This window comes from Pelodiscus sinensis, chromosome 1 (assembly GCF_052426305.1).
Source record: "Pelodiscus sinensis isolate ZL-2025 chromosome 1, ASM5242630v1, whole genome shotgun sequence".
In the NCBI taxonomy this organism is placed as follows: domain Eukaryota; kingdom Metazoa; phylum Chordata; order Testudines; family Trionychidae; genus Pelodiscus; species Pelodiscus sinensis.
The window spans coordinates 332,987,730-333,012,281 of NC_143052.1; the positions used below are offsets into that span (position 1 = coordinate 332,987,730).

The following is a 24,552-nucleotide window of genomic DNA, read 5'->3' on the forward strand; positions in this document are numbered from 1 at the left end:
CCTGCTGTTTCCAGGGGCTTCCCATGGGGGGCCACCTAGCCACCCTGCCCCATTGCTAGGGCCATCCTGCTGCTGCTGGGGATTCCGGCTGCCTGCCTCCATCAGCCTCGCTTCAGCTGGGGGTTCCCTGGCAGAGGCTGACTGGTCATCCCAGCTCCACTGCTGATGTGAGTTTCCCAGAGTTCCTGGATTTCCTGGCCACATGGTCCTGCTAACCCTGCGGGTCCCTGGCCTGGGTGGGAGTCCTTAGCCTCACTGATGCTGGGGATTCTCTGGCCAGGGTTGGGGCTCCCTGGCCACTACCTAGCCCTGCTAATGCTCCCCAGGCTCTGTGTTGCCTCAGGGCTCTTTGATCCAGCAACACCCCTGGCCCTGCTGGACCACGGATAATTGCCGGACCAGAGTGTCTTAGATTTGGGAGGTTAGACCTATATATTTATGCTCATCATAATTTATAACTTTTACTATCATACTGGATTCTCATGACAATTTGGAGGGGTTCAGAAAAAGCCTAGCTTAATTTAATTTAAGAATCATTTACCAAGAGTTTGAGTAAAAAGAACATTTTAAAGGTACTAATCCAAGTTTGAGAGAAATGTAATGAAACAAAGTAGTTGAATGGCATATATCCAATGGTACAAATACAAATCACTAGTATACCAATAATAGGAAGGTCATATATTCTGCACTTCAGATAAAAAATAATTCAAGAGAACTTTCTTCCTGGGGAATAAAATTAAAGTCAAGCAAATTTCAACTTTCCTCCCAAAACAAAGGAGAATTATAAACACTTACCTGAATCAAAAAATACAAACAGGATGCCAGATGCCACTGTCCTTTCACTAGTGACTAACGCATCCATGTCTCAAAGATAATTTGCTAAGTTATTGCTGTGTCCTGTACTTTAACACATTGAACACATGGACTTCCATTATATTGATTCTAAATGTAAAGCAATATTCTGTGCTTTAATTTTATTACATTAATTCCAGTATGTTAATAAGTACATTTATATTATACCCCTCACTGTAGTATGTCAATAGCTCCATCAAAAGCTAAAAGTTACAGATCAATTTTTCACTTTATACTGTACAAGGAAAGGCTTTCGAACAAACAAACAAACAAGCAAACAAGCGCTTGGGATAAATTTAGCTAAATTAATATATACAGAAAAGGAAAAAAAATTAAGATTGCAGGGAAATATTTATTTCTAACATTTTCTGCATTCCATTGGTATTTGGCATAATAATGGATGGTCCGAATAGGAGAGGCACACCCCACAGAGAATGTCTAGATGATATAGTAGATTGGTGGGGAGCTAGTCTACAGAAACTAAGCCACTCCGCACTGGACAGGGAAAGATGGAAGGAAATAGTGAGGGAGGCATCGGACACCAACGGACGCTGAGCCTGTGGTGGTTGATGATGATTAAATGCTTTGCAACCTTAACATTCTTTTAACTACAGTTTTCACTACTTGTACCAGCTATAACAGGACCTTATTCTTGCTCTGTAGAAATATAAAACTTCTCTCCGGAATCATAGGCACTACAATGAAGATCTCTAGGAAACCTGACACACCTTTGTTGGCACCTAAAAGTACAAATATGGCATTAAGCCTTTCTACTAGATAGGAAAGCTCAATTAACCAGAGTTACAATAGCCATTAAGTCCATAGAGCTAAACTCTGCTGATAAGAGACAGTTAATATAAGGAATCTGTAATTAGTTGTCCTGTTGATCTTTATATCCTTCTAGCTTACTTTATATCCTATATGCCAATATTTACTACTCAGGTACAAGAGAAAGGAAATGGCACATACTATGCAATGAAAAACACACACAAAACCCCAAACAATATGTAGGCATATAAAATATCACTCCACATCAAACTCCAGAAGCACAGAAATTGTTCCTTATGGTTTTATCCCTGTAAACTACATGTGCATGGGCATTCCTTCCAACTACTGGACGCAGTTGCAAGGGCGCTGGTTTTTTTTAACGAATTTTAGTGGCCATGTCCAAATATATGGTATTTTGACAAGAAGATAAATATACCAAAGATAAAGACTACTGGATTCTTTCTTTCCCATTCTATTAAGCATTTTCCATTTAAAGTGTGTTCCCGCTTAAGGATAGGAAAAAAATGTGATAATTGGCATTTGAACACAGAATAGACTGCCTTCCCTTACTACTCTACCACAAAGGGCATGAGAATAAGGGAATGTGTACACTTGCACCCTCTTTCGAGAGAGGGATGCAAATGAAGACATTTGAAATTGCAAATTAAGCTGGGATTTAAATATCCTGTGCTTCATTTGCATAATCACATTATGGCGCTATTTCAAAATAACAGATGCTGTTAAGATGCGGTTAATTCGAGAGAAAACCCTTCTCCCGAAATAACTGGTAAACCTTATTGTATGAGGAATAAGGGTTATTTTGAGAGAAGGGTTTTCTTTTGAAATAACAAAAGACTCTTAACAGAGTCTCTGATTTCAGAATAGCGCTATTTTGAAATAGCGCCATAACGTGATTATGCAAATGAAGTGTGGGATAGTTAAATCCCAGCTTCATTTTCAATTTCGAATGTCGTAATTTGCATCCCTCTCTCGAAAGAGGGTGCAAGTGTAGACATACCCTAAATGACTATGGAAAAGATATAGAAGGATATTGAGAAAGAGTAGGTGCACGCACAAATGGGGGGAGGGTGCATAAGCAGGGCCCCTGGAGGGCACCGAACCCCCTGGCCCCAGAACTGTAGTAGCGGCTGACAGCTCCTCCAGCCCTGGGGATGCCTTGGACACCGACAGTTCTTCTGCCTGGGCTCTGTGGAAGGAGCTGACAAGATACATAAGTTTCGGGGGGGTAGCCGAGTTAGTCTGTAACGGGAAAAACTTAAAAAACAACAAATAGTCTGGTAGCAGTTTAAAAACTAATGAAACATGTAGATGGTATCATGAGCTTTTGTGGGCAGAGCCCTCTTCTTCAGATGACAGGAGTGTTGGAAGTCCAGAACCAAGAATAATTAATTAATTAATTAATTAATTAAAATACATACTTCTTCTTCCAGAATAGAGTGAGTTCCTAATAATTCTTGTAAAGTTTTATACTGCCTTTTCTGAAGCCTTTTCTGGTTTGGAAAGCAACAGGATAAATTAAAGGAAGTTAGTCAAGAATAGGTAAACTGCCATGGACTAGTCACCATTATTCTCTATTATTCTCAGTTTAGTGTCTTGCTACACACTCAACCAACACTCTAGAGGAGAGAGAAGAGGAAAAAGGAAAGAGGAAGTTAAATATTTATTTAATTTGATGCTAAACCCTAATACAGTAGACTTCCGATAATCCGGCACCTTTTGGACCTAGATGGTGCCGGATTATCAGATTTGCCGGAGAATCAGGAGGTCCGGTACAGTTGCACGGCTGCTTAGCTGGCCAGGACACAATCTCCCTCCTTCTCCCCTCCCCTTTCCTCTTCCCGGGTCTCTCCTCCATGATGTAATCTGATCCCCCTTCCCCTGCCCTCCCATTTCCCCTTCACTGAAGCAAAATGTTCTTCTCCATACTGTAACACGTTCCCACTCCCCCACCCCTCCCAACCTTATGCTCCCTCTGATTACAGCCAGCACTTGTGCTGAGTGGCAGGCTTTTTAATCAGCTGGTCAGGAGCGCTTGGCATTTTGATGCCGGAGTATCGGGAGTGCCAAACAGTTGGATGCCAGACTATCGGAGTTTTACTGTACAAATCAAAATCGAATATCAGCTCCATCCCTCAAGAAACACTGTATCTTGGAAATCAGGTTAGGAAAAAGTCAGTTTTGAGCTACAATTTTCTAAAGTTATTTTGTTGTAAATCTAGTCTTGAGGTTGCTGGCAGTAGAACTTCCTTTTTTTAAGCTGGATGGAAAGTGAAAATGGGACATACAACCACTGTTCATTTGGAAAGTTAATGAAAATTGCAAGTTACTAAAAGATGAATGAGAAATAAAATTCACTATTCAAATACTGGGCTCAGGAGATTGGGCCTATGCCTGGGTGTCTAGAGCTCTGGTTCTATTCCCAGTTCTGGCAATTAAATACTGCACGACATTGAGCAAATGATATAAACTGTGGACAATGCTTTCCCAGCTTCAATACCAGGGCTGCTAACAGGAATGGACAAAGGGAGCAGCTATTTAAAAGGGTCTGGGGTTCCTAGACACAGTTACTACTTCTGCAATAGCCAGAGCCCCAAACCCTTTAAACTGTTGCCAGAGCCCCTGGTGATGCACACAAGCAGCACTGAAGAACTGGCTGGGGGAGGCTAGCACCAAGCCCTACTCCTTCCATCCCAGACACTACCCCTTCCGGAGGATTCAGAGACAGCTCTCCTCGGTGCCTGACAATGTTTCTCATCATCCCTGTTCAATATCAAATAACTATTCAGAAACAATGTGGTATAGTGGTTAGCATATATGAGTGGTGTCATGAGGTTCAGGTTGCAATCCAGACTAATAGGGAATTGTGTTATCACTTGCCCTGCATCCTTAGGTGCCTTATAATGGCTTGATGCGGTAGCACCCAGCCTGGGATGCTCCAAGCCAGCCTACAAACATGCAGGTCACGCCCTGAGAGTCTGTGTGTTGTATCACCTGATTGTATGCACTATTATTGTACTATAAAAGTGTACAGAGTGAGGTCTTTTCTGAAAGTTCATGACATACTGATGATGAATATCATTATGAAATGTGGGCACTACCACTATATGAGGAAATGTTTAATGATATCATGCTTTGAAGTCTGTGATGAAACAGGTTCCCTCCCAAAAGAGAAGGCAGCTACCTATCGATCTCCAGTCAAATAAAGCAAGATGTGACCAAGACCAACGGAAACCACATTTATATAAAAATCAACAGGGAGTGGAAAGACAACTGGAAGGGAAGAATATCATGTCAGCCTATCCCTTGAAGCAGTGTCAATAAACTTTGGAAGACATAAGCAAAGATGGGAGCCATATTTATTATCCATCACTACACACATCAGAGAAAAGAGTTCTTGCCAGCTGAGAAAGATGGGTTCCTCAGAGAGGGGAGGAGGATGTAAAGTTTCTGGAAACTGAATGCAAGTGAGACACTTGTTTAGGCCAAGATTTTTCATCTTCAAAGACAAAGAAAGGCAGCAGCTGGTACTTCTCTGGAAGGTTCTGGGAATAGGAATAACTGGTGAGAAAAAACATCTTGAAAAAGCCTATACCTTGATAGGTTAACTTGATAGGTTAAGTTTTAGACTTTTCACTTTTATGTCCTTGTATCCCTTTCTAATTTTATTCCCTTTACTTGGCATCACTTAACTTACGTTGTATTGTTAAAAAATTGTTTTATTTTTTACTATAAACGAATGCAGTGTTTGTAGGGAAAGTTGTATTAATTCCAGTTTAATTAATAAGCTATGAATGAAATGTATTGTTTCTCTGAGCTGTCCGGGTCATGATTTGGGGACAGTTTGAGAGAGGGTATGTGTTAGGGTCACCTTGCTGGTTGTAACCACGTCTGGAGGAAGCCAGAATGAGGTTGTGGGGATGTAGACATGCTTCCAAGATCAAAGTTACTGAACCACAGTAGTTTTGCATAACCATGCTCACTGTGTGGTCTGCACGCTTATAATCTGTCTGTGAGCATCCCAAGTTGGATGCTACATCAGCAAAGCAAAGTACTGGAAGGTACCCATGGTTGCAGGGCAAGATGTGACCTTACTGATCTGTATTGTACCCCAATTCCCATGACAATTGAGAATTAAGAGTCCAAAGTTTTATTCCTGCCCTGAGACAGTTTGCGGTGCAATTTTGGGCAAGTCTGGGAGGTACCTATGGTATAATGATAAACATTAATTATATAGCATTTTGTTTGCAAATAGGGTTGGTAGTTTTTTGTTTTTGCTCCACCAGCAATTCCATTTTAAACATGATAGAATTAATCACCTTGGAAAACAGTTTACATATACCACACACTCTATTTTTTACCCTTACATTTCATTTCCTCAAATTCTTCTTTAGCATTCTACACAGCAACTCTCATTAACTGCAAAATAAGCACTACAGATATCCATAGAGAACGGCATTCCACCATTGTGTTAAGTCAAGTCAACTACTCAAATGCATTAAAATTCCTTCATTTCAATTGATCAGCCTGTGTTTGAAATCTAAACCACAGCAGTCTTTTTTTTTTTCAATTGCCAGTTAGAGCTTCACTGAAAGCTTTCAGAAATCAAACTTCAGCAGGGTATTTAAGATTTTCCAATTAAAAGTGCAATTACTAAAGCAAAATTGCCTGATACTGATAAGATAATGGGACTTCAGTGACAGGTGATGCAGAATTCAAGTTATGATTTGAGGGGAAAAAACAGACTAAGAGACAGAATCATTTGTGATTCATACATATTAAACCTCTAATCCTATTATGATCCCTATTTCTCATAACAAAAAGTGAAACTGGCCTAAAAATAGCCATAATACACAATATGTTACATATAGATACTTCAATACAGACAGAGATAAGAATATATGTGTGTGTGTCAGAGAGAGACAGAGAGAGTTAGCCCCTTTCATCTTGAAGGATGCAAATATACAAACCCTAATTAATAAAAGGTACCATCAGAGGACAGTTCAGGGAATTGGGAAAGTATTTAAAAAATGAAGAAGCTTTCATTGAAACAAATCAGTCTAAAGCATTTCTATTATTAGCTTTGAGTCTATTGAGACTTCCCTAGTACAAACTATAGTACGTTATATTACAAGAAAGTATCATATCAGGAACGAGATGTGTAACTCAATAATCCTGGTTGCAATAATTTTATGCTTTGTGATAAGGAAATCGTAGTGATTTTTTTAAATAGAAAAACCTGTTTATTTATTACATGTTTCAAATAAATGTTCAGTAAAATAATATGCTTCTTAAATTCTTCCACACAAAAGACAGTGACTTATTCTATGTTCAATTCCATTCAATAAATCATCCTACTTCCCTTAATAACTAGTTTCAGCTTGCAAATGCAGCTTTATACTTTCCAGTGTTTAGAGAAGATGAATTAAGACATGTCTATTGTGAGTTGGTACTAAGTAGACTAAGGATTAATTGCCATAGCAACCAGTCTAGGCCTTTGACTATATATCTTCAAACAAATTGCTGGATTTTCTAAAGGTATGTGGATAGGTGTTTGTTTATTGTGAATAGAAAGAAGGTTTTTCATTATGTTGATTTTTACAAAAGTATACAGTACATATATTACCATGATTTAAACAGTTCTAGTGTTAGCATATACAAAGCCACAGCTAAATACAGAAACCACAAATGCTACAAAGAGCCAAAGCATTTAATTTTTATACTTAGTGTATGTGATGGCAGTCTTCCATATTAATGACCCCTCTCCCCTGGTTCTCTCTCAACAAAGAGCATAGAGACTCTAATAGTAAAATGGTCCCGTTTTAATCCTGTTCCAGACACGCTGGAAATGTTTTTGAACCAAGGAGAGCAGAGGAAGAGAAGTGCGGGAAAAAATGGGTATAACATCATGAGAACCATACTGGGTTAATACCAGCACACAAAATCTCTCATCCCCCTGCCAGGGTTGCACGGCATGTAGAGGGAACCGCCAGCCATTTTGAACAGCTCGCAGCTCCGTCTACATGCCATGTACCCCTGCTTCCCTTCCTCCATCTGTTATGACTGGCCATGGGACAGGGGAGCATGCAAAATTTCCTCTCTGGCCCTGCACTCACCAGGGCCACGCGGCATGTAGATGGAACCACCAGCCATTTTCAACAGCTGGCAGTTCCCTCTAAGCGCCATGTGACCCTGGTGTGGGGTGAGAGATTTCACACACTCCCTCACCCCCAGGACCCAATTGGCTTAGGGGTTGGGAAGCATGTGCAAAATCTCTTGCCCCCGCAGGGATATGTGGCCCTGAGCTGCATGTGGAGGGAACCCATGTGGCTGGGGCTACTGTAGGAGGGAGCCTGCTGCAGGGACCCTGATGGACTGCTGGCTGGGAGCCGCCTAAGGTAAGTGACTCCCAGCCAGAGCCTTCCTCCAGCACCCCAGCCCCTCTCACTTCTCAACTCCTTGCCCCAAGTCATCACCCCCTTCTGCCTTAGATCACCACCCAAATCTTCTGCACACTGCCCCAGATCACAATTCCCTCTCAGACCTTGCACCCCCTGCTACACCCCGCCCTCAGGTCAAAATTCACTCCTGCACTCCTACTCCCACCCAGAACCAGCAACCTAATCCTCTGCCCAAGGTCATAACCCCCTACTTCACCTAAACTCCCTCGCAGACCCCACCCCCTCTCCTGAATCCCAATCCCCTACCCTGAGCTCCCTTCTGCACACAACCTCTGTCCCAAACTCCCTCCACAGAGAAGTGCATCCCCTCCATAGAGAAGTGTGGCCCTTGACCACTTTCCAAAATCTTGGAGTGGCCCCTGATGAAAAATTATTGCCCACCCCTGCTTGGATGTTGGGAGAGAAGAGGGAGGCTTCACATGCAGCTCTGTCTTCCCCTTCCCCCTGCAAAATCTCTCAACTCCCACTAAACAGTTTCCTGCCAATAGGTGCTGAGAAATTTTGCTAGGAGTGGAGGTAGCCTGTGAAGCTTCCTTCCTCCCTCCCCCCTACCCATTACTGAGCCATGTGGAACAGCCAGCAACTACAGGTGGGAGCCACCTAGGTAAGCACACCTCAGCCAGAGCCTGCTTCTGGCACCTTACTCCCTTCTACCCCACCAACTACCTGCCCCAGACCACTACCTAAACTCTCTGTACCCCTTTCCCCCAGGTCACAACTCCCTCCCAGATCTTGAACCGCCTCGCACAACCTCCCCCCAGCCAGAATCCTCTCTTGCACTAATACCCCCTCCCCGACCCCAACACCCCATTCTCCTGCCCCAGGTCCCTCTGCATCCCCTTCTCCCAGGTCACAACTCCCTCCCAGATCCTGCACCCCCTTCTAGAGTCTCCTCCCCGCCCCAGGCCAGAATCCATATCTCCACCTGGATCCCAAGCTCCTGCCCCAGATTATACCCCCTTCCTTCACTCAAATTCCCTCTCAGAGTCTACATCCCCTCCCTCTCAGAGTCTACAATACATCCTTCAGAAAAAATCCAATCTTAAATTTAAAATTGGTAGTGAAGAATCTCTCATGATCCCTGTAAAACTGTTCCAATGGTTAGTCACCCTCACTATTAAAAATTTACTCCTAATTTCCAGTTTGAATTTATCTAACTTCAGTGTGCAGTCATGAGATTTTTTTAGGCCATTGTTTACTACAGTGAAGAGCCCAGTATCAAATTTCAGTCCCCATTGTGGGTACTTGCAGACTGTAATCAACTTTCTCTTTTTTAAACTAAATAGATTAAGCTCCAGGTGTCTCACTATGAGGCATGTATTTCAATCCTTTAGTCATTCTGGTGATTCTTCTCTGAATCTGTGCTAATTTATCAATATCCTCCATGAACCGTGGACATCAGAACTGGACAGATGATTCCAGTAGTGCTCATGGTGTGCCAAAACCAGATATGAAATAACTCCCTAGTTCTGCTTATGATCCCTTCATTGCTACATCCATTGACTAGCCCTTCTGGCCAAAGCATCACTTTGGGTGCTCATGTTCAGCTGATTATCCATCATAACATGTTAAGTCTTGTTCAGAGTCACTGCTTCCCAAGATAGAGACTCCTATACATATGGCCTGTAGTCGGTGTTCCTAGATGTTCAATTTTGCACTTAGTCATATTAAAATACACATTATTTGCTTGAGCCAAACTTATCCCTTTGTATCTGTGACCTGTCCTCTTCATTATTTACCATTATTAACTGAAATCTCCCAGTTTAAAACTATTGCACCACTTCTGCAGTCTACGATACAGTACCCTCTCTATCAGACCTCTTCTTGTGGCTCGTGCATCAGAAAAAAAAATATGTTTGGATAGCTCAGAAGGTTTTTTGGGAGTCTGCTTAAAAAACCTGTTGATGAATCTAAGCAGACTCAAAGTCAGCTGAGAAGAGTTCACAGAAGTATTGTTGGAGGAAGGTAGGCTTTCTGGGAGGAACATGATGGGATTATGAGCAGGGAAAGCAGTCAAGATTGAAGCTGGGGATAGCCACATCACAGACAAAGATACAAAGGTAGGAGCTGATTATTTGGAGAACAAGCTTTTATATCTAGAGGTCCTTTAACAATGGTAATGCTGTGCCTCCATTATCTTTCCTGGCACAGAAGTTAAGCTGACTTGTCTGTAGTTTTCTGGGTTGTCCTTATTTCCCTTTTTATAGATGGGCACTATATTTGCCCTTTTCCAGTCTTCTGAAATCTCTCCAGTCTTCCATGACTTTTCAAAGATGATGGCTAATGGCTCAGATACCTCCTCAAGTATTCTAGGGTGCATTTCATCAGGCCCTGGAGACTTGAAGACATCTCACTTTTCTGAGTATTTTTTAATATGTTCTTCTCCTATTTTTAACTTCTGAACCTTCCTGATTTTCACTGACATTCACTATGTTAGGTATCCAATCACTACCAACCTTCTTGGTGAAAACAGACACAAAAGTCAGCAATCATCTCTACTATTTCCACATTTTCTGCTATTGTTTTTCCTTCTTCATTAAGCAATGGGCTTTCCTGTCCTTGGTCTTCCTCCTCCTTGAAATATGTTTGTAGAATGTTTTCTTGTTACTCTTTATATCTCTAGCTAGACTGAGCATGTTTGGTACCTTTGCTTTTCTCATTTTGCCCCTACATAGTTGTGTTATTTTTTCATATTCATCCTTTGTACTTTTCACCTAGTTTCTACTTTTTATAGGACTCTCTTTTTAGTTTAAAATCATTAAAGATCTCCTCTTTAATCCAAGCTGGTCTCTTGCCATACTTCCTATCTTTTCTACACAGAAGAATGGTGTACTCTTGCACCCTTTAAAATGTCCCTTTGAAAAACTGCCAACTGTCTTCAATTGTTTTTCCTCTTAGTCTTGCTTAGACTGAAGTCTTCCCTTTTGAAATCCATTGTCTTTATTTTGCTGATCTCTCTACTACCATTCCTTAGAGTCATGAATTCTATAGATTACTTAAATTGCCTTTGTATGTCAGACTGCCAAATATTTTGAAGGAAATTTGTGTGGAACTACAGCTATTCCCAATAGATAGCTAGTTTTGCATAAAAATATCATAATGCCTGCTTTTGTAGAAGTGCATATCTTAAATTATATTATACTGCGCCAAAACTTGAAAATTAAAAATGTGTTTGGTATGACATTCACACATAGAAACGAGACCTACCAATTCCTAGAACGGTCAGAAAAACCTCTGTCTTCACATTTACTTTTAAATATAACATGTTAGTAATGTTTAGGATTATAATAGTAAGAGGGTAACTTCAGAGGAGTAGCCGATTTGTCTGCACAGGATAAACTTAAAAAACAACAAATAGTCTGGTAGCACTTTAAAGAGTAACAAAACATGTAGATGTGGTATCATGAGCTTTCATGGGCACAGCCCACTTCTTCTATTTAAGTTAGTAATGAACTTGTTGCCCCAAACTCTGCAAAAGAGAAAAATAGTTTTAAATCTAGCAGGCCAACATGATTCACTCGAGTGACTTCCTATTTATACTCACTTTAAAACAAGTCATTTTTTAAACTTCCTCTGTGAGCAGAAAGATTAACAATCATTGCTGACAAATTCCCTGAGCAAAATATTTTACTTGTCGTAAAAGAGCCAAGAGCCAACTTACAAAACAAAATGATCAGCCATATTTTTAAAAATGGGATCCCTCTGAAACAGCTAACTTAGGAAATTCCAATCATAAAAAAGATGTGATCGCTACAAAAGAAGCCAAGTCAGAAGAGAGTTAGCTAAGTAAAAACAGACAGAACTATAGCTGCATTTCTCTGCACAGATCCCACATACATGTAGGTTTAGAAGAGGATAAACTATTACATAAAGTTACATCTAGTTTAATTTGGCTGTTTGAATGGCTAATGTTTTGCTAACTGGTCTCCACAGCATTGAAGTTTTCATGTTTAGCTACAAATAAGGAAGGAAGGAATAACGTGAACTATGCATATATTGCTGGGTTATAAATTAGCTGAAAGCAGCCAAGGGGAAAAAAGCAAGAGATCTGTGAAAACATCCTACTCAGTGTGCAGTGCTGGCCATAAGAACAAAAGAAAATGTTTGACTATGTGAAGACTAGTTTATAGTACTTCTAATATTTTCTAATGTCATTTTATTGATGGGTAAAATGTGGTCACCTGAACACCATGTTTAGTTCTAGCCACCCTTTTTTTGAAAGTGAAAACTATGATAAATAGAGATGCCGTGGAGATTAGCAGAGGAAATGTACTGAGGAGAGACTAAAAAGATCAGGATGGTGAAAAATTCAGAAATGTCAGACTTTCGCATGAGGACGTTTGATCCTGCCAGTTTGAGATAAACTTCCACAGCAAATGGTAACTGGTCTATACTGAATTCGCTTCACAAAAAGATAGATATTACATATATTGCAGAGTTTAACAAAAACATATATATTTATCAGCTGAACCAAAGATTATATCAGATCTTCCTTTATAACTGAACAATGATTTTAGGATAGGCTGGACCTTTGAAATGTATTGTGCTAAGAAAGGAAATTTTATGGGAGACAAAAAAAAAATCGTATTCTCTCATATAATAGTGCCACATATTTGCTACAATGATATTAGCAGTGTGCCTCAAGGGAGAGAGAAAAAACCATATTCAAATTATATATTGATATTAATGTTTTTCTTTCACTGGAGGGCTGAAGCAGTCTTACAGTCAGCCTAGAGAAAACTGTGGTGTTGCATCAGTCATCGTCACCAGTCCATCCTGTACTCCTAGCATATCCATTAGTGCGATCCAACTAAAGCAAGTTGACAGCTTTACCCATCTTCACAGAAGTATCTTCAATGATGGACCTCTTGACAAAGAGATCACAAACAGGACACAGAAAGCTTCCAAGTCATTAGGAAATCTATGTAACAATGTCCTGAAATACCACAACATATAACCCTCTCAACAAAAATAAATGTGTATATTCTTTTGTGCTCATATCTCTCCTCTGTGGCTGTGAGACCTGGACACTATGCAAATAGCATATCAAACAGCTAGAGGCCTTCCATATGCAGTCTCTGCACACCATTATGGGGATCCACTGGCAGGACAAAATTACCAACTTGGAGATTCTCCAAAAATCAAATGCTTATTCTGATAAAAGCCCAGCTATGTTGGATTGAACACTACATTAGGATATCTGAACGTCAACTCCCCAGAAAAATTTTCTATGGGAAACTGACACAAGGCTTTCGGAATCCAGGATACTTCAGAAAGTGCTACAAGGACAGTCTCAGGAACAGCACACACTTGGATGCAATAAAAATGGATGATCTCAAAAAGGCTGCATTAAATAGATCAGCATGGCAGCACACAACATTCAGAATACGTCTAGATTACATGGCTCTGTCGACGGAGCCATGTAAACTAGTTTACCCGGCATAGTCAATGAAGCAGGGATTTAAATAATCCACGCTTCATTAAAATAAACATGGCCGCTGCGCTGTGCCAACAATCAGCTGATCCGGCACAGCGCGGCAGTCTAGACACGGATCTGTCGGCTGGGGAAGCCTTTGCCAACCGATCCCTTATGCCTCATGAAACGAGGTTTACAAGGTCAGAGCCTTCCAAGCATGTAAAGAGGACAAAAATAATCGACTGTTAGCTGCCAGGGAAAAGCATCATACTAATGCTTGGTCTTCAGTGTCACTCCAGAAACCACAAAAAGTGTCAACATGAAAACTACATTATCAAATTGATGGACTACACACATTGGAGGGCTACATATAGGAGGAGTACTTTTGTTCCAAAGGCAGCAGCAGCCAAGCTCATCATGGAGAACAAAAACACATGTGAATTGAGTCAGGTGGTTACTTTGTAGATATTCTCTTACAAGGCATGCAGTTTCTATCTTCCTCATGAGGCTTTTATTGCCACAGAAAAAGTTCTGATATTTTCAACTTAAATAGTTGGTTTTGTCTTGAGGGGCCTGGAAAAAGGTCATCTTGACCAAATGAGATATTCGAGAACTGATGGGCAAACCAAAGGCCAAAAACTTGCACTGGAAATGCGGTTGTCCCAAGATTTAAGCAGAGGGTTTTTTTCCCCCTTTTGGGACCAATAAATGGGAATATAGAAGATGTTCCCATATAGACAAGGAGACAATCCTCCATGTGATAAATTTCTTGAGTAGACTTGGCTGCCCCTATCTTGGACTAGATATTTTCTGGGAATCTACTGAAGGTATTCAAAGCAAGGCTTCTGACATTTGTTTGTGATTAGGAACAGCATGCAGTAAAAGTCCCTGGGGTTTACCGTCTAGCTCTGCATCAAAAGACAGACAGTTTAATGACTATTCCTCATGTGATTTGTCTTTTTTTTTCTTCCTGACAGCCTTTGCAGTTCTCTGCACAAGACTCCCTCCAGAGGCTCCTGTGAAAATGAACTTGGGAGTTGAGAAATTTATGGGTATTGGATGACAGGACAGGTTCCTGAGGAAAGATACCATCTTTTCACCATCTGGGAGCAGAAGGATTCTGCTGCAATCGTGAGGCTAACAATTGTCTCCCTTGTGGCAAATCAGACTCCAGACTTGAAGCCCTTCAACTATGGTCTTATTTGTAGAGTATGGAAATATGGCAGAGCTGGACTTTGATCATGACTGAAATTTTGATCAACATTTGGAAACCACCTTTTCCATTTCTTTGAAGGTACTCTGGCTGGCCACTTAGTGCACTATTCTGGCTCTCTGTCTACTTCCTCAGGGTTACCTTTTCATTGCAGGAGGCAGGAAATTTGTTCTATAGACAGGGAGAGAGACTGTAAATCAGAAATACTCAACATGTGGCCCGTGGCTTGTTTGTTAGCAGGCCGCAGTGCAGTTTGGGTTTACGTGGGGCTCAACATGTGTCCCGTGGGTGGGATCCTTTAAACGTGGCCTCTACTGGGAATATGCTCCACAACGGCGAGGCGTCTCCCAGGTGGGGTGAGCATTGAAAGACACAAGCGGAAAGGGTGACTGGAACAGATGGGTACAGGGTGTCAGCATTTTTAGCCCTCAGGAGCATTGTGGGAAGTGCTTTGTATTCATGCCTGTCAATGTGAAATAAACTATTTGCATATATATTTGCATGTATATGCAATCACACTTAAAGTTTCTAGCTGGTCTCTCAGGGAGTCAAGGGTGCTTGAGTCCAGCCGGGGTACGGGTGGTCCAAGCCAGTCCTCGGCTGTTTGCAGGTCCAGTGTTCAGGCCAATCCTCCATGTCAGGTACTGCTAAGGGCCCAGGCCAGTCTTCTGTATCCGGATATACAGTTAGTATCCCACGCCCTATGCAGGGCAGGCAGCAGACAAATCATTAGGAATGCACAGGCCCTGGTTCAAGTTGGGGCAGCAAAACAAACCATCGCAGAAAGGCCCAGGCCTTGGTTCAGGACAGGGCAGTAAGATAAACAGTTACTACAGTTAGTAGTTCACACTAATGAACAGTCAGGTCTCCTTGTTCGGGCGGAGATCTGGCAAACACAGGCGACTAGATTGAAGTGGCGGGGGGGAGGCCGCCACCAGGGACTGGATGGAAGGGAGGTCGCAGGCCCACTCACTCCACTGTGTTGTAGCCCAGGACCCTAACAGGAGCAGAGCAGTCTGCTTCCTCAGCAGGGATCCGAACTGCAACACGCTGACTGTTGCTCTGGCTCAGCCAAACTGTGGTCGGCTATCCCTAGACTACTTCCGTTTCCCTTCTCCGCGTGTATCTAGTCCTCTGGCAGGCTCGCTGGGGTGTCTGGGTTTAACCCAGGGGTCCAGGTCAGTTCTCAAACTTCTGCAGCCATGGGGGTCCAGGCCAGTCCTCAGACTCCCAGCTCGGGAGCACAGGGCAGGCATCTGGTTCTCCTGGTGTCCCTGCCCTCACTGAGTTCCTAGGCTGGCTTTTTATAGTGGAAGCCACACCTCCTGACTTCTGGTCAGGTGAGAGGATGGAGCCAAGCTCTGCTTAAGAGGGCTCGTGAAGGGGCTCTTCCCCCTCGAGGTCAGTGGGCAGCCACTCCACCCCACTACACGGTGATATTACGGAACGGCACATTCAGTGATGTCTTTGATTAACTTTATTACAGTATTTCACAGAAAACAAAGGGGATTTTTAAATGGCAACATACAATATATAATTGTGCTAAATGCCCTTCCTAGGCTGGTAAATGGAGGAACTCAGTACATATTCCTATGCTGTATTCAGTTTTCATTTACCTTTTCATTCATCTTTAAATCACTGGTTCACCACCACAGAAATAAACAATTAACAACTTTTAAAATAACTAGTATTCAAGACTTTCACAAAATTACCTCGCATTTCAGATTTTCTTATCAGAATTCCTCTAGACAGGTGTCTAATATCAACATTACAAGTGAAATCCCCCAGGCTAATCATATGTAGTCATAACACATTTCAGGAGAGCAGCACATAACAAAACAAAGAGGAGACTGCCAATTTAAGACTCTTAATGGGTGGTGGATGAGGAAAGGAATGCTTTTTAGAAGCTTTTAAAATAATGTTTTCCCCCTCCACAGTATATTCTCAGCCAATATTTGTAAGTGATTGAATGGCCATGTAATTATGAAAAACAAAACAAAACACAGTTGTGAAACTCCAGGAGCTCTACTAAAAAATTCTAACCCAAGGGTTATAGTTATTTATTACTCTAAGGAATGACTACCCAAGTATAGGGATGGAATGACTCCCGGAAACTGATATTTAAAATTTAAGTACTAAAGTGTTACACATTTTTAAAATACATTTCTTACAAACTAAGAAAAAGAACATTTTAAAATCAGTTTCTAATTAAAATCAGAAACTGCATACTTTAAAAAGAATACACATTGATATGTGATGTTAAAGTACTTAAAAAAAATTAAAAAGTAGCTACCCTTCAATTAAAAATAGGCACAACAAACAGGGATGCCTGCACTCTAAAAGATATTTTACAATCTTTTCTTTTATTGTGATTTTGCAGTTACTGAAATGATCTGCATACATACTGTGTATATTAGTTCATATGCTCCTACCATGTATTTATAAAGAATAAAGGCTAATCTTTTCTCAGCAGTTTAGAAACTCTTTGGATAATTTGTTTTTGAACTACCAGCGGCAAGAGGCACTAAGACCTTTCAAGCAGGTGTGCTCCAGGAATATGCTAGATGGAGGTATCTTGAACTCAGAATCAAATGTGTAAGTGAGCAATTTTCAGTTTCATGTAATCCTTTAATATTTATAGAAATACTAGTAACATAACATACCTGAAAAAGAACATGAACAGAGCAGCAGTGATGCAGAACAAAAGGACCTATAAGAAGGAGAAAGAACATTATTACATAAGAAGGTTAAACTAATTCTATATCTAAATCGGTTTTGGATCAAAGGAGGCCTCACAGACATTAGAATGTGAAGTTTACCTTTATTTTCTGTGTTTTATGGGCATGATCCAAAGCTTATTGAAGTTAACAGAAATAATTATCATTCAATATGCTTTTAGTTTTCAGACCCTATATAAATGAATAAATAAAATATAAATGCTAGGTTTTTATAGTAGAATGATAAAAACAGTAGATGAGGCAGAGTTTAAAATAATATGAGATTAATTTCCTTTGCGTAAATTTTTACACAACCACCATCGAATGCAATTTTCTACAATTCACTCAAATGGAAGGATACCAACGTTGTATGGAATAGAGACCAATTTAGATCTGTAAGTAATAGAAGAGCCAAATATTTTCTTCTAGTAGTCAGAAATCTTTACCTTCAAGGCCATCTTAAGAGTAAGAATTTGAAACTTTTATCCTTTTATTTTTAGTGTTTTCAGTTTGGAAATAATACAGGATACCATATATACACATGTGCCGAAAGTGTCTGTCTGCTATGTACATTGGACAAACATCTCAGACACTTCGCCAAAGGATTAATGCCCACAAAACATATATCAGACAAGATCACAAAGAAAAAACAGTTTCTTGCCATTTTAACCAGAAAGGACACTCTCTCATTGTAGCAGAATGCATCCTTTTCATATGTGTTCATTATTTTTAATTGTATCCTTTGGTATATATGGTTGTGACTATTTTCTTCCACTATTTGATCTGAGGAAGTGGGTCTGGCCCACGAAAGCTCATCATCTAATAAACCATCTTGTTAGTCTTTAAAGTGCTACATTGTCCTGCATTTTGCTTCATATATACACACATATCTTACAAATACTTACAGGCAACGTTCCCCCTTTTTAAAGTATCCTAATGTAAATATATCCTAGATCTAAACTTTAGAAAACTCTATAAGGGAAGAGTAAATAAAACTGAAATGGTAACATGAGGGGAGAAAGTAAATGCATATTATTAAATTACTGTAGGCCTTTCACAAGTGACATCATAAATTTGCTTATTGCTCCAATTAGTTTCTCCATCAGAGCCATTCTAGATGGCTCTTTAAGCTAGTCAACATAGGAAAGGAAAATATGTAATTTTCACCTGAATATCCACTAAGACAGGAACATTGACGTTTTAGGATAGCAAAATTCACAGACATTGTTATCATTTAGTGAACTTTAGTGGAAACACTTGATATATGGCATTAAAATGGTTACCAGTCTTTCCCACATGACATGGATCCTGCTTCCAAACTTTCACTATTCTAATATAGCACTTTTTACTTTCAAAATGCTTTAGAAATACTACTTTTACTATTATTTCAGACAAAATGGTTGTAAGGAGGAATTTACAGGTATTAGCAAGTTTCCAAACTTTTCTCTTTTGTTATCTTTTAAAGGTTCTCAGAAGCAGTGCACAAAATTCAAGACAGCCTTTTAGGCACACAAAGCAAAATTCTTAGTCTATGGAAGTCAATGGCAAAACTCCCATTGGCAGTAACAGGGCAAAGATTTCAATGCAGAAGAGGAATTTTTCCTGTCCACTGTCATTGTAAAAAGATCAGTTGAGTCAAATGTCCAGTCCAGGAAACATTCCCCCCTAGTGTATGCTTTGCACAAAGCAGCTTACACTGTTCCATGAGGTTCCTGCCATAAGCCCCAGCCTAGAACCATGTCAACGGTATGGGTAGGGCAGCAGGTATCTGCTGAGGACAAGGCTGCATTACACAGTGCTGTGGGGAACCTGGGCAGCACTATCATCCATAGGAAGCTATAAGACTGGTGGCAGCCCTAGAGGATTCTATGGTAAAATTATGAAGCTCTTACTACATATAAAAGGCAGAGCTGCAGCACCGCTGCACCTCTGCCTCCCCTACCTGACCAGCTCCCCCCAGCTCCCCCCAGCACCAGCTCCTGCTCCTTCCCTTGCTTTGTTGCCTCTAATATAGAGTAGTCGACTCAACTACCCGATAAACATAGGCTTAACGGGTAGTCGACTATAAACTACTCTAACATCCCTAGTCTCATTACCACACTCATCTTGAGAAATAAGCACAAAGCAACGTAAAAGAAATTTAATTACAAAAGACCTTAATGTAAAGTAGTTGGAAGCCAAAATAAAATTATTTATTTCACAAGGAATGTTATAATACTTAGATAATCAGGCCCATATGCAAAGGGAGTGTGAAGGCTGTGAATGCACCCTCCTCCCCAAAGCTCTCTCAAGTCAGCATGAGGGTGCTCCATGGCTGCCTTCCTGGTGGTCTACAGGTTTAGCTCAGCCACCCTACTTCCTCCCCGCCCCCCCCCCCCCCAAAGAGGGGAGCCCATGCTGGTACTCCAGCCTCACCCACCCTCGCTTGGGAGGAGGCAGAGAAAATCCCAAGCTTCACAGCACAATGCAGCTAGTAGAGAAGAAGCGCTCCTCCTCCCCCTTCTGGGGAAACAGCAGCGTGTGGGTGCACTGCCTGGAGGCTTTCCCTGCTGCTCCCCATCTCCTCATGCCCAGAGCCAGACCCCCAAGCCCTCTCATGCACCCCCTTGCTGAGACACCACACCCCCAGCTTACTCCTGAATCTTCCCCCCGGCCATTTATCCTTCAACCGCCTGAACCCACTCTTCTTCCTGCATCCTCCCCTCCTGGCTACACACTGCACATTCCCTTGCTACTGCACTCTCCTCCCTGGCCAGACACCCTACTCCCAGCTTGCTGCTGCACCCTTCCTCTATCCAGACATAGCACCCTCACCCCCCTCCTGTACCTTACCTTCTATCCAGATCCTGCACCCCCATTCCTCTCGCTGGCAGCCCTGTCCCACACAGTGAATCCCGCATTTTTGTCCCAACCCCAGAGCCTGGTGGGATCCACAAAATCCACTAACAATGGAATCCCAGAAGAGTAAATCTGGTCTATGGGAAGTCCTGAACCTCAGCCCTCCCTGTCCCTTTCCTTCCCCAATGGGCCTGCAGTACCAGAGGAGTGAAGTGTCTCAGTTGGGGGCCACATTAGTGAAAGTTGGGGGTTTTGGAGGGTTTTTTTTCCTTTTTGTTTCTCACTTGTGTGGTCCCCAACTGATTTTTCTGTGGGTCAATGGCTCCTGACCCAAAAAAGGTTCCCAACCTTAGCTTTACTGAAAACCATGGTAAAACTCTCAGGGTATGTCTACACTACCACCCTAATTCGAACTAGGGTGGTTAATGTAGGCAACCTAAGTTGCAAATGAAGCCCGGGATTTAAATATCCCAGGCTTCATTTGCATCTTACCAGGCGCTGCCATTTTTAAAGCCCCGGTAGTTCGGACTCCGTGCCCGCGGCTACACGCAGCACGGAGTAGGTAGTTCGAATTAGGCTTTCTAATTTGAACTACCCTTACTCCTTGTGGAGTAGGGTGGGCCCGGGTCCCCCTACCTGGGGTGCGTCCCCGCTACAACGATAAACTGCTTTGTGGACTCGGCCTTGCTTAAAGGGCCAGGTATAAACTGTTTTGTGGACTCAGGCCAGGGGGCCTTAGCCCTGCTTAAAGGGCCAGCTATAAACTGTTTTGGGGACTCAGGCCAGAGGGCCTTCGGCCTGGCTTAAAGGGCCAGGGATAGACTGTATCACAAGGGTGTCGGGGACCCAGGCGGGAGGGGCCCGCCACACTGCCATCTATTTTTATTAATCCTCTTGTTATTCTGTAGCATGTGTGTTTACACAGAAGTAGTTTTGCTTCTTGACAACATTAGTGTTTTTACACTTCAATAAGTTCTCATAAGAGACTAAAAAATTAAACACTAAAAATTGTTACCTTCATAATTTAAACCACTATTAAATAAAAAAAGAAAAGACTAATGCAGCGCTTAAAAAAATCCCTCTGCGGATTTAAAATTGAACATTCAATCTCTGGAATGCAAAACACAAAATGTTAATTATCTAAGAGGTAAAATATTTATAACATTTTCTATATTAATATCCTCTCAAAAATTCAAAGAATTAACACATAAAACAAAATAATTATGTATATTAGTGAAGTCCATTGTCTCCCTGGCTGAATTCATAGGGCTAGCAATTAGAAAAGCATTGTCTTGCTTGTAAACAGAGCACATAGGATGTGCAGTGAAACAGGTAATCCCATGTAATTTTATGGATTTATTTCTCCAGTATAAAAGTACACAACATATCAATTTAAAAATTATTTTTGACTTATAACTGATCATTTTATCATTAAGATTTATTACGAGTAAGAGGCATTAGCAAATATTGGTTTACTCTTCATTGAAATTATATGTGGCTTTGCCATAGAAATCATTCACTTTTCCTATTTACCTTCTGTGCCCAATATAAGTGGTTTAAACAACTATGCCCCAAATACTTCATAAAACTGACAAGAGGGAAGTAAACAAATAATAAAACAAAGATAATAAACCAGGCTGATGAAAATTTACTAGACAATGAGATGAGGATTCTCATGAGAGGGTGAAATGAGAAAGAAAGCGAAGATAACCATTCAACTATTGGAATCTGTTTGTCTTAGAGTGAGATTTTCAGCAAGAAATATAAGATTATATCCTGAAATACCACTTCTGGAACTCATACAAGAATAGTATCTCAAACAAAAATTTACTAATCCTAAAAAATTGCTGTAATTTCCATAGGGGCATTATGAAATTGCAAAAGGGAGAAGAAGATAATCCACAAGGTTGTCTCTAGTAAGATGTGGCCAAAAATGAAATAAAAGGGAACCCCTGGACCAGGGTAAAGTAAAGAGCAGCATTTCCCAAACTATGGGCCGGGAAAAAAATACCGGGCCTCAGCGTGTCTGGTGGCTGCCAGCAGGGCCGGCCTGAGGCCAATTCGGTTGAATTGGGCCCCGCGCCCCTGAACCCAGAAGTGCCAGCAAGTTACAGAGCCGGGGGCCCTGCTCCACCAATATGTGGAGCTGGGTCTCTACCCCAGCTCTGCCTGGAGCGCACCCTAACCCATCCCTGCCGTGCGTGGCTCCTCCTCGCCAGCTGCTGCTGCCCATGTGTGGCGTTGCCCGTGGGCGGGGAGGATGCCCAGGCGTGAGTGACGTCACAGCCCGGGATTTTAAAACACATTGCGGGGCTGCCTCCGGGTTCGGCCTCCAGCCCCGCAAAGTGGAAGGCAGAAGGCAGCGAACAGGCTTGGGCAGCAGCGGGAGGGGAGAGGAGGAGGCTGCGGCAGCGGCGGCAGCAGAGGAGAGGGAAGAGCTGTGGCTTTGGCTTGGAGGAGAGGGGCTTGGGCGGGAGCAGAGGAGTGGAAGGAGAAGGGGCTTGGGCGGGGAGAGGGGAAAACACCAAAGGACAGGGTGCAGGAGAGACAAATGCCAGGGGGCCAAGTGCAGACAATGAGGGAAAGAGCAGGAGGGGAGGTGTCAATGGGAGAGGGGACAGGGTGATGCTGGGAGAGGAGAGGAGAGGAGAGGAGAGGAGAGGAGAGGAGAGGAGCATTGGGGGCTGGAGGAGGAGGTGCTGGGAGAAGGCTTGAAAGAAGGGCTGGGCATGAGAAAGGTGGGGATGGAACAAAGCATGTATGAGGGCAGAGGAGCAGGAGGGGAATGGGGCAGAGAGTGGTGAGGGGGTGGGTATCAGAGAAAAAGAGGGCAAAGGGGGCAGAGGCAATAAGGGAAGGGGAAGGCACCAGCAGGGTGCAGGGCTAAGGGAAGGTGCAGGTGCCAGGGGATTCTGGGGTGAAGCAGAAGGGCAGACACCTGCAGGGGAGGGACCAGCACCACAGGAGAGAGGCAGGGCAGGTGTTAGAAGAGAGGTAGCTCACATGATCAGAGTGGGACTACTGGAGAAGTGGGCATAGGGGGGAGAGAAGGGCTGGTGGAGGGGGGCAGGTTGCAGGACAGCTGAGGGCAGTGAGAAGGGCAGGAGTCAGTACAGCAGAGAAGGGTGAGGAGTTGGGGGGAGGGGGCAGCAGGCACCAGGGGAGATGATGGAGCAAGGATGCAGCAGGGAGGAGAAGCAGGGGAGAACTGGCTGCCCGGCCAAGGGAGATTGGGAGGAGAAGCGGGGGAGAACTGGCTGCCCGGGAGGGGGTTGGGGGAAGTGGGGCTGACCAGAGGTGCAGCGGGGGGAGAAGAGAGGAGGAATGAATCGGCCTGCGGGGAGTGGGACTGACCCAGCCATATGTAGATCTCGTGGTGCTGCCCCTCTTCCTCCCCCCCCCCCCCCCCGCAAAGCACAAAGCATGAGTTAGTCCGGCCCCGGGATTCTATTGTCCCCTCCCACACACACATACACACACCCTCGAGTAGTTGCGAACTATCTGGCCGGTAGACACACTCATGCAGCCTGAGCACATTTACCAGCCACGCAGTTTGAAACCACAAACTGATACATCTAGTAATAATAAAACTTACCTAATGAGAAAATACCAGACATGTTATATTGGTGTATGGGGTGTTCAGGGAGGGGTAGCACCTCTGGTGTAGGGGCATGTCGTGCCCTTTCAGGGCAGCTCATCCACCTTTGGTCCCCACTTGTCACTCAGCTCTCACCTGTGGCTCCTAGTAGCTGTAGCATGCGCAGCGGCCACACCCCGGGCAACAGCTTCGACAGGCTGGCTAAACCAGGTTGAGAGTAGCCGTCGGGTCATTGACCTTCGGTGAGATAGGGACTTGTCTATCCCGTGCATGTGAAGACAGACTCCGGTGGATTGAGCGGATGAGATCTAGAATAGGACCAATGGTCATAAAGGCGGTTTCTGCAAGCGATGTGGTACGCTAAGACCTCGGCAAGACACGAAAGATGCCCTGGTCAACCACTGCGCCCAGCCCATCTCCAACCATCTTGACTTTAGTCCTGCCATTGGAGCAAGATGGAATCTGGGAAGAGAGAGTGAGGCTGATTATACGCACCTCTCCCTCACTTTAATCCAATTCACGCGCAAGTCTTGACATCTGACATCCCGTAACTCCCATAAACCTCAAAGTCCTGTGGCGACGGGTGAGTGACGAAGCAGCAGGTGTGGATACACTGGGAGCTGTAGCCGCGGACCTGCACACAGGCGGCTCAGGTCTAATGGTCGTCTTCT

The 24,552-nt window shown here is 42.8% G+C and overlaps 1 protein-coding gene across 2 annotated transcripts in view; it reads right to left on the reverse strand.

Annotated features, from left to right (window-relative positions):
• Positions 1–24,552, reverse strand: part of TMEM135 (transmembrane protein 135) — a 351,254-nt gene that overhangs the window by 98,473 nt on the left and 228,229 nt on the right. For both annotated transcript variants that reach the window (XM_075919397.2, XM_075919396.2), the window contains one exon: positions 17,392–17,438. In XM_075919397.2, coding sequence (XP_075775512.2) covers positions 17,392–17,438 — 47 coding nt within the window. The remainder of the gene's footprint in view (positions 1–17,391; positions 17,439–24,552) is intronic.